General features: G+C 35.3%; 1 protein-coding gene across 11 annotated transcripts in view; it reads right to left on the bottom strand.

Moving 5' to 3' along the window:
- Positions 1-2,776: 2,776 nt before the first annotated feature.
- The window catches only part of SLC4A7 (solute carrier family 4 member 7), an 85,082-nt gene continuing 75,403 nt past the window's right edge, over positions 2,777-12,455 (bottom strand). For 8 of the 11 annotated variants that reach the window (XM_062603579.1, XM_062603578.1, XM_062603573.1 and 5 more), the window contains 9 exons: positions 12,045-12,158; positions 11,456-11,617; positions 10,947-11,198; positions 9,792-9,860; positions 9,207-9,380; positions 8,724-8,855; positions 7,904-8,001; positions 5,862-5,969; positions 2,777-3,430 (listed from right to left, as the gene is read on the bottom strand). In XM_062603579.1, coding sequence (XP_062459563.1) covers positions 3,349-3,430; positions 5,862-5,969; positions 7,904-8,001; positions 8,724-8,855; positions 9,207-9,380; positions 9,792-9,860; positions 10,947-11,198; positions 11,456-11,617; positions 12,045-12,158 — 1,191 coding nt within the window. In that variant the 3' untranslated portion in view covers positions 2,777-3,348. Of the gene's footprint in view, positions 3,431-5,861; positions 5,970-7,619; positions 7,672-7,903; positions 8,002-8,723; positions 8,856-9,206; positions 9,381-9,791; positions 9,861-10,946; positions 11,199-11,455; positions 11,618-12,044; positions 12,159-12,455 lie in introns of all 11 variants that reach the window. The other 3 variants (XM_062603580.1, XM_062603576.1, XM_062603577.1) reach the window with 2 other exon arrangements.

Genomic DNA, 12,455 nt, shown 5'->3' on the forward strand with positions numbered 1-12,455 from the left:
GGGCAACAAACTCTACCCTAACAGGCTTTATGATGACAAACTTGGCAATTTGGAACATTTCACTGAACAATCATAGAAGATATTGTGTTGTAGCTGCAAAATTAATCTAGGAGAAAGTGTAATTAACTTGGGCATATGTAAACAGAATGAAAAGTGTGTCACTGTAATACATATGAAAATACTACAAATGAGTTCTGTAGAATATAATTTAAACGTGAGACTGCATTTTAAGTGAAATATTTTAGATGATAATTTAAATGGAGTGGTCAAGGTTAAGACCTACACTTTATGTAAACATTCATATTTATAAATAAATTAGAAAAAGGAAAAGAAAAAAAAACAAAGGAGAAAGAAAAAGAGGGACTTCCTGAGGAGGCTCTGCAGCCAGACACACAGTAGCACTATGCTCCATTCCAGGAAATCAAGGCATCTAAAGAAAGTGCAGGGCTGTTTATTTTCCTCTGACAGTTGGAGTGGAAATATATTGGCATAGTTTATACAGGGCTTAACCCCTATGAAAAAACAATCAGTGCACAGCAATTATCACTGCTCTTTTGCATCTATTAAGGCAAAACAAACATTACTTAAACTACGTCCTTAGCTGTTTAATACTATGTGTGATTTTAAAGCAGAGAAGGTGTAGAACGAGTAGCCAGTCAATCATAAATTATCAGCGGGGTTTTATGCACTTCACACCAGATCTTCTCCTATTTATACAGGGGGAAAAGTGCAACTGTAACATACTACTGACCAAGAACAGCAGAACTAAAGGTCACTGTAAACTGCTTTGCAAGTCACGGCATTTCTGGCACTGATAAAAAAATATCTACACAATTAAAATTAAATAAATACTGTGATTAGACTTGTAGGGCTTTGGCTTGTTTTTTTTTTTTTTTGTTTGTTTTTTCTATTCAGCTTTCCTAGAAAAATATCTACTTCCTGTAATATTGACGAGCACGTAACCCTTCTGAAGCAGAAGCCAGATACAACGTGTGCAGCACCAAGGAACCCTGATTCCAGACATGGAAAAATCAAAGAGGCTTACAGTCATTTTTGGGGTATTTATAAATTGTTACAGGACTGTGTACATGAAGTGTAAAACAGTACTGGAAGGACTAGAACAAAAGTAATGTGTTGTGGACAGTACTACATAAATTGCCCAAAGTATCTTCCCTCTTTGATGCAGCAAAAGCTACTCAGTAGTCAACAATGGACCTGCAGATGTGGTTTATTCTGTTGCATTTGTTTTGTTTGGTTTTTTGGGATATTTATTTATTTTGAGTTTTGTTTGTTTGGGTTTGGGTTGGTTGGTTTTTGGTTTGTTTTTAAATAATGCAGAAAGTTTTGTGAAACCATCTGCTAGTTTCACTGAATCTCAGTTTTAATAGAGGGAAAACATGGGTGTTTTCTGAAAGCACACATACTCAAGCTAAGGCACAAGCTATGCTATCATCTAAGAATGAAGGAACATCTATAGAGATCCTTACACAGGACTGGTGAAATTGGTAATGCAGACCTCACTTGCTTTGCCACTGACCTGAGCCTTTGTTATGACAGTCTGGATACCATTATTCATATTGCTGAACACTATAATTTACTTTCTTTAAACTGTCCTCTCAGAATTCAACCAAATAAAAAAAGGAAAAGTCAAAAAGAAAAACCTTAATTATATTACATTGAAAGGGAATGGTACCAGTCTGTGTAACTTAAATGCTATCTTTAAATGTTTCTACTTATTTTGATTGTTTTATTTTTGTAAAATCCAATTGTCTTCCACCTCAAGTGGCATTTTCAGATGAACTCTGCCCTCCTCCGGAATCAGCTCTTTTTTCAGTTGTTGAGAATTTTATCATGTGGCCCATGATAAAATTCCCAACTCTGCAAAAAGCAGAATTAAGCAAACAGTATCTTTATTTTAAATGAGCACAGATTCGAATTAAAGCCACTATGTGGCAATTCAGAATGTAAAAGAAATAATTTCAAAAACTAAAGCAAAAAACCTAAAGGGTAAGGCAAAAAACTATTAATAATGGAAACTGCACAGGTAATTGATCAAGATTTTCGTTTATACATAAAATTCTCATTATTTCAAATATTATAATGCTGAACACTAGAAACTGAAAATGCAAGTACAACTGCATCTTTATCAGTGAGCCCTCAATCCCATTTACTTTAATAAATGAATATTTACTTTTCCATCTCACATGATAAAAGTTTATACTAATTAAAATAAATAAAATGTTTAAAAAATAAGTTGGTGTGCTATCATATATGCCCTTTACAATGGAGAAGATCAGAACTGTACACACAAATACCACAAGCAATTTCTAATCCATAAAATAATACTGATCATAAACTTATTACAGAATTAAACTACACGTAATTTAGTAAAATACACAATAAAATTAAAAATTAAGAAATCTATTTGATGATGACATGAAATACTCCAAGTTTTCAGTCTTGGAGCTGAGTAAATCAAACTGTTACAGAAAAAATAAGTACCAACAGGAATAAAAGACTCGAAGAGAAATAGTATGGTAAGCCTGTGTAACTTCCTAGAGACCAAATTGCCGTCTGTATCATGTAAACATGGAGTGTCCAGAATGATAAATACTGACTTGGGACTGTAACTAAAATTACTGCACTCATTCTGCTACTGGATAATAATGAGAAATCAAGAGTGAATTTAAAAGGAAGAAAAAAAGTAGTGGAAGAGGGTATTTTTATATATATATATATGTGTGTGTGTGTATATATATATATATCTGTATCTATCTATATCTATCTTAAGGCTTAACTAACCTGACTTAGGGCTCTAGGCCACTTCTGTAAAACAGGAGAGACAGAATCCAGAAAACACTAGCATGTAGTAGAGACATAAAACACAGTAGTTCTTGTCAACAGCACATTAATATTTGTTCTATGAAATCACAAAAAAAAGGATACCCTGCAAAAAAAGCAGTAACTGCCTGCATGGAGAACAAACTTCTGTAGCACACATTATAAACAGAGGTATTGCAAAATTTTAAGCAATGTGGACCAGTAATCATCAGCAAAAGCTGATTTAACTTCTATGCACATATTGATTATTGAAAAGAATACGCATCCATTACAATCTTCCTATTTAAAAATGAAAATAAAATTTCCAGTAAAATAAATAGATGAAGTGTGATTACCACTTACTTGTAGGAAAACCTTCTCATTATGCAAGCATATCTACAGTGCCCTAAACAATGGCAGAATTAAATATATGACGCTCCTTAAACTGGAAATCACACTTCCACAGTATAATATCCTACAGCTACATATATACACACACAAATATATGCAATTCCCCTTGGTTCACTTCTATAAAGATGTTTCGGCATCCACGTATTTCACAACAGGTGAATCTTCCACATTTATTTTCACACTTTCTGTTTTTTCAGGGCTGTTTGAAAGCAAAGAGGAAAAGGTAAGGTTTGGTTCACCAGTAAACATTAGCTTTCAAATATTTTATACTTCACAATGAACACTGAAAAGTATTTACGTAAGGACAGTTTGATGACAATGCATTTCTATTGCATTCTAGTAACGGTTAAATACTATTCACAGAACAGTACAAGCTTAGAGAGAAAACACCAATATCTCATCTAGATACCCATTTCCAGCCTCACTGCTTTGACAGATTCTAGTGATTTGAAAGTGGTTTGCAAAACTTCTTAAACCAAACAAAACCGTCTAGTTAAAAAATACTCAAAAATACATAACAGGCATTCTTATTAATATTGCTTAATTACTGGGCAGGGAAGCAATTCTATTCACAATACAAGACTGGGAAAACATTACAGTCTTTTCAAAATGGGAAACCACACTTGTAGTAACAGTCAGAAATCTGCATGAGTGTCTGTTCAAGGGGAAGACCCTAATGACAATGGGCTGGCTGTCACCTGAAGCACTGACACTCTTTAGGGGCACAGCCACCGAGATTGGCTTATCCAAGGACAGAAAGGAATATCCTGAGGTAGTTAGAGGACAGTAGAAGAGAAACTGGACCAGAGGAAGAGAAAGGATTCTCTAGGTGTGAATTTTAGAAGAGATGACACATGCATGCACCTCCTCTTTAAGGAAAAAAAAATATGTGTTAGAAATTAATGCAAGAAGAAAAATTCTGTGATTTCTTACAAAATGTACCTTAATAAAATACCTAAGAAAAAATTCCTTAGTAAGCGTACCTGGACACCACAGAAGCTGTAAAATATTAGAGATGGTGGAGGGAATAAGAAAAAGCAATCTGGATCAGTTTAAGACAAAAAAGATCTAAAATATGTACTTTTATAAAAAGGTAAGATTTTTAAGAAATAACACCAACCCCCACAATGGGTTGTCTAGGATTCCAAAAGACACCACCTGCTTCAAACTACATCTTATTTGAAACCTATATATCTGAAGACAGCAGTACCTAAAGAACCATTTTTACTATAGCACTAAGCATCTATCCTTATTATCAGATGAAGACTGTTACTCAAATTAACCTTAAAAGAACTGAGATGAAAAAATTACTGGGAATTGCTTCAGACTGAGCAGTGACAACATCCCTAGATTTCTCCAGCACCCACTATACAAGAAAGGGTTGCAAATGCCTCAGAACAGAAACCAATCGAGTTAACGCTCAGGGAAGTCCTGGTGCCTTAACATTTTCCAGATTCATGCAGTATCAGGTTGCCTCTTGAAAGAGCTGGGTTTTAGCACCAGTGGTTTTTATTCTCTGTTTGTAGTTTTAGCAAGTTCCTTCCCAAGATACAATTTTTACCATACTAATCTCAAGGTGAGCATGGGATGGAATCAAAGGGATGTGTCTTACAGCAAAATATAAAAGAACAGATGGCATACTGAGTAGATCAAAAAATACTGCAGACAGGTCAGACAGGTCTCCTTGTTTTCTTCTTTACCTTTGGGTGACCTACTGCTGGGCAAAATGAAGTTGGAGCAACGCATGTGATGAATAAACAGATGGTATACAAGTGACTAAATGACCAGTCACTACTGCTGTTTCCATGACGCAAGCTCAATGGTACCCGATAGCTCAATTACGTATGAACACTCCCTTAAAACCAACTCTCCCACCGAGATGTAATTTTCCACAAAACTTGCCAATTTCATATCTCTGAAACCTGTCTTCCTTTGACAGACTTGGCTGAAAGGGATCAACCAAGAAAAGATGCATGAAAGGATTGCATAAGCTTATTTTTCAGAGTCATGGGGGGGCATTCTCCCCTTTTTCCTACATAAAAACTACTAAGCAATAGATGCATTGTGATGAAACAGTCCAGAGACACCAGCCCCTATAAACTACAAGCCTTTGAGGAAGCTGCAGATATTCCACAAATATTCAGGATTTGCTTTGTTCCCCTTGACAGATCAGCCAGACAGTGACTGGGGAAAAATAAGCCAAACAACCAACTCACTCACAAAAACCAGGTGGCATAAAGCAACATTGGAAGTTCTGGACTTACCTTTTATTCCCACTGGTATTTTTTATGTTCAAGATCAAACAATTCCCATGCTCAGGTACACTCTAGTAAAACTTTTAGAAACCCTATGCCATTTAGAGTAGCATACAGTTGCATTAAGCACATAGAGTAACTTTAAAATTGCAATAATACATTTAATAAAATACTTGGAATTTGTTATAGAAATTGTTTCACTTCAGAGTAAAGAGCAAAAAATAAATTCAAGTTCCTCAAAAGTAATAAGTCAATGCAGACTTACAAACCACGAATGCTCATTTTTTTGGAGACACATTTCAAGAAATACAAGTACAGCTATTAGCTGCTAAACAGAAGACCATAGTTAGAAAACCCGTGAGTAATTATAGCTACCTCAGGTTAGCTCTGGTTACTTTGGCACTCTCAGTACTCATGGCAAGAGCCTTCCACTGTGCAGTTTTGGCCATTTCATCTGATATGTTTACAATTGAGGGATCAGTGCTAAAGAACAAACATACTTTCTCGTTAGTATTCCATACCTTGCAACAGCATTATACTTACTAGCACTCATCACTTACATCAATTGTGCCTTCTTTCAATATTTACACAGCCACAAGTTGAGTTCATGTATTACTAATGCATTTGAAGAAAAATGTGAAAAGTTAACTCACTAGCACTGCCTTAATCACAGAGTATCTTGAAACAGTTTTTCACATAGGTATCACTAAGATTGAGAATACTTGAAGCACAGATGATTTAGAAATGAAGTAACTTCAGAAAAATAGTTAACATGCTCAGAAAAAATGAACTTAAGCACACTATTCTGCTTTTATAAATCAGAATCTTTTTAAGTTGCTCTCAGAAAATAATCAAGGGCAAAGAAGCAGATGTTAACATTTTGAAACTGGTGACTCAGTTGAGATTTCAAACTAGTAAAAATTAACGCCAAATATCTAGACAAATTTCAAGTTGGTTTTCTTTTTTCCCTGCACTGTCTTATTATTTTTCTAGGTTTTTTTGCCACTAACCCCCAAGCCCTACAGAAGTTGACCTTCACATATGGTAAGCTTTCAAAACCTATTTCTCCCTTTGCCCTCCACACATTTATGTGTACAGTGAACTTAGATGTTGTCTGTAGATATGTTTTCTGGTTTGTTCCATATTTAAACTTCAGAATGTACACGAGGGTTATCTGTAAGAGTTCTTGAAACTGCACAGAAATGTTTCAAAGCCATGTTTTCCTAAAGGAATCCCCACAAGATGCAAGACAGTGAAATATATAGCAAATACACGCACTACAGAGAGAGCAATTAGCAGCTCAAAAGCTTTAGCATTTATCATTTTGAGTTGCTAAAGTCTGATTAAGCCTACTCCTAGAGTAAACAAAAGCACTTGGCAGGAATGTGTATCTAAATCAAAAAATCTGCTTGTTCCCAACTTGGATCAAGGTAGAACTGATAGTACTCTAGATCTGTAGGAAAGCATATTTTCAACCTAGGAACCCTTAGTATTAGAGAGGCAAAAAAAGCTGGCAAGCTATCTGTCACATCTTCTGGCTGTGTTGAACTGCTGTAGAATATGCGACAACTAAGCTGATTCACATGAGTGGAGTGCTGCAGTGGATGGCTACAGGCTCTTCAGAAGGGACAGGCAAGGAAAGAGAGGTTGTGGGGATGCACTGTATGTCAGGGAGTGCATCAACTACCTGCAATTCAGTGTTGTAAGTGAGAAGGTTGAATGTGGGTGAAGATCGGGGGAAGGCCAACCAAGCAGATATCCTGGTAGGCGTCTGTTACAGACCACCCCATAAAGCAGTAAGGTAGGTATGTACATCTGTGTGCTGAAGGAACTTGCCATCAATGAAACTCCAGCATTTCTATTTCTGGAAGCAAACCAGTAACCCTGTCCTCACATTTACTTTCAGAAAATGACCTCTAACTAAAAACAGCTGTCTGTAAAGGTGGGGCTTTTTTATATCACAGAAATTACAGACTTCAGCCCTCATTTAAATAAACCATCAAAGAACTGCACACTTAAGACTTTCTGAAAAATCCTAGTGGCTGGTAAACACATGGCTCAACTGATGCTATTAGTTGCTTAATACTCAGTATTTCATGCACAGCAACACACAAGTATTCCACAAAAACTGACCAAGGAAGCTTCTTCGACTTGAGTACAGCTGGTCGAAATTGAGTCATCTGATCTGTTCAGGATGGTCATGTAAATTTACAATTAAGATGCAGTTTGAAAGAACAACACAACAACACAAAAATGCTACTACTGCACCATAAGATAAACCTTTATACTTCCTAATCATGGCTGAGTTAGAAGCTTAGGGAAAAAAAAAAAAATCCAACTCATATACAATCAACTTACTATAAAGTGATTACAGCATATGATACAAAACTCTTAAAAGACCAACATTTTTATTATACCTGTATTTTAGTTTTTTTACAGGAAAATCCAAGTTCGCTTCTCCATATGCAAGATGTACACTTTCATTGTCCCCTGTCTGAAGCATTCTCTCTGCTTCCTATAAATTCCAAGTAAAAAAATGTATAAAGTTACTTAAGAAGCAGAAATCAAAGTAGTATCTCATACTGAAGTTCATTCCCATAGGGGTAAAGGCCATTTCCCCATAGGTCCTGAGGTTGAATGCAGAAGATACAGTTTAAGGCTTTTTTTCTTAGAAGTGTTTTATCCAGGTAGGGGAGATGGGAAGTGGGAAAGAAGGGTGTTATGAGTTTTGTGAGAAATTCACTTAGATGGTGTACAGTTAAGTGAGGCTTCTATGGAAAAGTTATACAAGCAATATTACTATAGTATTCATAACTAGCAGTTGATTTTAACTACAGCTCTGCAAACATACATGAGCAAGATGTCCCTAATATGAAGAGTTCTGTGATTAATGTTAGCAAAGATCCGTAATCCACTGCTTTTCTCTCCCTCTCCCTTTTCTTTTAACCTGATGAAAGGCAAAGTAAACAACATTTTGTGCTAAAAACTGCTTCTTTCGCCTTCGCTTGCTAATTTAAATCACAAATAAGAGTCATAGTTCATAATAGCATCATTGAAACTGACTGTTCAACTTAATTGCTAGTAATAGTTCCTCAAGCCTTAAATCTCATTAGTTAAAGTTTCAAAGTATGTATTTGGTATATAAAGTCATATGCTCAGGCCACTTAAAGTTCTTAAGTCTCACTGAGTATTTCCTAGCAACTTACACATGCTTAGTTTGATTGTTTTCATACTTACTTCTTTCTCCTTTTTCTTTTTGTCATCTTCTTTCTTCTTTTTACTTTCTGGCATAAGATCATCAAGCCAGCTAAGCTCTCTTTTGGTGAAACATAAATCCATGAGCTTGCGAACAAACACTAAAGCTAGAACCTTAAGGGAACCATAATGGAATCATTTATATTACACTATTTAAGTGAACAAAAATGCATACACACTTTCAGTACATTCAGAATTTTTAACTGAAGCCCTTTTTGATTGCACTACTTTTATCTTACCACGAAGTTAAATAATTTCCACCTTCAGTACCTATTCACAACTGCATTGTTTATTATGAGGAAATGAAAAGTCCTTGTGTTTCAAAAGTGAACAAAACTTGTATTACAGGTTCTTTTGTTTCCTTCCCACTCCCTTCTTTCTCAAAGTAGCAAATACATTTTGAAGAGATCCTGGATGATGCACATACTCTTGTAAAACAATTAACTTGTAAAACAGAAAACTTACCATCATAGGGAAAACAACAGCAGCTGCAGAGGCTTTAATCACCCACAACAGAACTAGACAAGTGAGCTGAACAACTGTAAAGATATGGACTTTCCAGAGTGGCACATAACGTAGATAAATCAGGTCAGGCTGATGTTTGGCAGGCATCCCAAACAGTTTTATACGGTCAAAAAACTGCATTGAAGAATAAAATCATCCTTCAGTTAATTATTTTCTTCCCCTCCGGAAGGAAATAAACATGTTTAGGGGACCCTAGAAACGTAAATTAATCCCAAATAAAACACTCATTCAAGTGGGTGGGTATCGGTGCCATTGTGTTTTGTTGTGTTTCTTCCCCTGCCATTACCACTATAAAAGTTCACGTTATTTCAGAAAATTTGTTGCTCAGCTACACTACTGAAAGAATAAATTCAAAAGAAGTGAGAAGTGAAGGAACAACACTGTAGGAACAAACAGCTGAACATGACAGTAAATTATCCTAAATGTTATTCAGACAATATGGGCTGATTTAATTGTTGTTCACAAAAAGCAATGTGTCATTTAGTGCTAAATAAAAGCAAATCACTCATTAAAATCAGACTTTACCTGAATGCCTTTTAATGAAGATACTCCCATGTAAAGAAAGACACCATACAAAACTGGCATTGGAATAAACTGGGAAGGAAAAAACATCCACAGTTACTTGTGGAATTAACATGGCATAACACAGCAGTCCATATTAGTGAAAGACACTGACCAGGTTACTTCTGAATTTGTATTTTAAGTAAGTGAATTCTGTAAAAGGTGAGACTTTCTTTATAGAAAAAAACATATGCATCATTGAGCAGCTTATAACTGCTATGCCTTTTTGTTTTCAGACCTTTACATACTTTAAAGCATACCAATGGTCAACTATTCAGAATTCATATGTAGCTCTTATTAAACTATAGCTGTGTCTCCATCTTCCCATTACCTAAACTTAAATAGTCATTAGAAGCTACCTTTTTGTGAACGACTTGTGACCTGTCTTTGAACAGAGTTTTACAAAATTCTTTAAAGGTAGATGCAGTTATGCAATAGCTACTATTTTGGCAACAAAAAGGTGTGGGTTTTTTTTTTTCATTTCTTCTTTTAACTACTGGCTTTGAAACAGCTAAGTAGAAGTTAAATGGATTTTACTCAAATCTGAGCAAAAAGCCAACTGAACTGACTGCTTTTGTTCCAATGAAGTCTTTGGAAGGGCACTGTAGATATAAATTAAGAGAAAAAGTGTAAACTGAGACCACAATACAACTGGAAAAATCTATTACACCATGGCAATGAATAAGATAATCTTGACACTTCAAACATCAAAGGAAATTTAATAAGCTGAAGAATGAGAAGTGAACAATGTAATTTCTGCTGATCACTTTTTTAAACTAGATGGGTTTGTTTCTTCTGCTATATCACTTCTGCTCTGAAAACTACAGGATAACTATTTTAAGGAACTAAAGAAACTAAAGAATAGTTGGCAAGAAAATCAGGTAATATGGAAGAAGGTACCTCTCTTCACTACTCACTACATTTCTAGCTTGCTCAGCTTTCATTTTCTTACATGACCCCCCACTGTTTTTATTCAATTAACATCTGCTGTTAAGAAAGCAAATTGAGAATGAGTCCAGGTATGTTTTAATTAAGATAATAAAACTGTGTAACATTATGAAATGCTAAATATCAAAATCAAAAGCACAAAGAAAATATTTTGGGACAACTGTCTTTTACCTTTAACACCGAGGTCATGAACACTGACAACCCCATCAGGACAAAAATCATCAATCCTGTCACTCGCTGCTCCCGGATTCCCAAAAACTTTGGTTGCTCTCCTGGTGCTGAGCATTCAGATTCAACTTTCAGGCTGTTAACATGACTTATAGACAGGACAGTTGCAGCAACAAACCACGGTAAGCCCATGATAGAACATACCCCCAACATAACACCAACCATGAGCAGATCAAGATGATAGCCACAGCCTTTCTGTGAAATTAAGCAAACAAATAATTTTATAAACTTTCTATTTATGATACAATATTTATAACTCAGCTGGTAAACAAATGATTACTAAAAAAGTTAAATACTTTGAGGGTGTCCACAAAATAATATTTGTTCTTTGTTAGTTAATATATCCACTTATGTAGTAGCTGTTCGCAACATTTCACAGAATTGCAGAGTGAATCTGATTTAAAATAAACTTGACTTACACAACACTTGAGCTTTGTGAAAATCACTTTTACCTTCAGCTTATGCTCTTTCCTGTTTATAATGACAGCTGTTATTTGTTGATCCATGAAAATGAGAATAGTACAGAGTAATGCAGGAACAGCAGCTATCAAAAGCGTCCACCAAGGATTGCTTCCAAGAGGATCCATGAACCATCCTCGGTCTTTTAGGGTGGGCTTAAAAAAGATCCACAACAAGAAATTACTAAAATAAAATGCAGATTTTATTGCTGCAAACAGCTGCAAATCAACAAATGAACAAATCAAGAGTCTTTTAAATATTTGATTTTTTTCCAACAGCTTTGACCAAAAGACTGATTTAGCCGTAATGTGTGAATATTAAACCTATATGGATCCATTCCACTCCTTCATTTTTGCATGTTCGCACAAAAGAATGCTTCTGTTTTAGTGATATTATAATATAAAGCATAGTCTATTCTGTCAGATGAGACATACATCCAGAACAGAAAAGAGAAGTTACTTTATCAACTAATTTGTAAGTAAAGAAGATAAATTTCTGTTCCCACACAATTCTACTGTTCTACTGTCCACAAAACCACAAGCATTTAAAAAGTTAAGTTTTTTAAAAGGTTGTATTTCTTACTTCAAATTTCTCTGGAACGTGAAGCTTAGGAGAAGGTACTCCTACGAGATAGTCAATCAAAACCATTATTACTATGGTCAGAAATACTGCAAAGTCACTGATGGTAGAACGCACCTATAAAGAAACAACTTGTGTTAACTCTTGCTTTTTTATCATGGTAATTTGTGTGTACAGAAAGACAATTTTCTCCCCTGTGAAAAGTGAAGTCTATTTATATTATACTACACCACTGAACATGAAATATACTTTCTCTTTTTATTTTGAAATTTAAGCTGCCTGCCAGAACAGCATGAAGCTGCAGAAGGCAAGTATTCTCTACAACTGTTCATCCCACTACCTCATTTAAAAGTGACCTACTGCAAGAAGTGAATTACTTAAAATAATTCCTTCCTCATCTTCCTGTCCCTTCAA

This window comes from Pezoporus occidentalis, unplaced genomic scaffold (assembly GCF_034315485.1).
Source record: "Pezoporus occidentalis ecotype Australia unplaced genomic scaffold, CSIRO_AGI_Poc_V1 ctg80, whole genome shotgun sequence".
Lineage (NCBI taxonomy): Eukaryota > Metazoa > Chordata > Aves > Psittaciformes > Psittacidae > Pezoporus > Pezoporus occidentalis.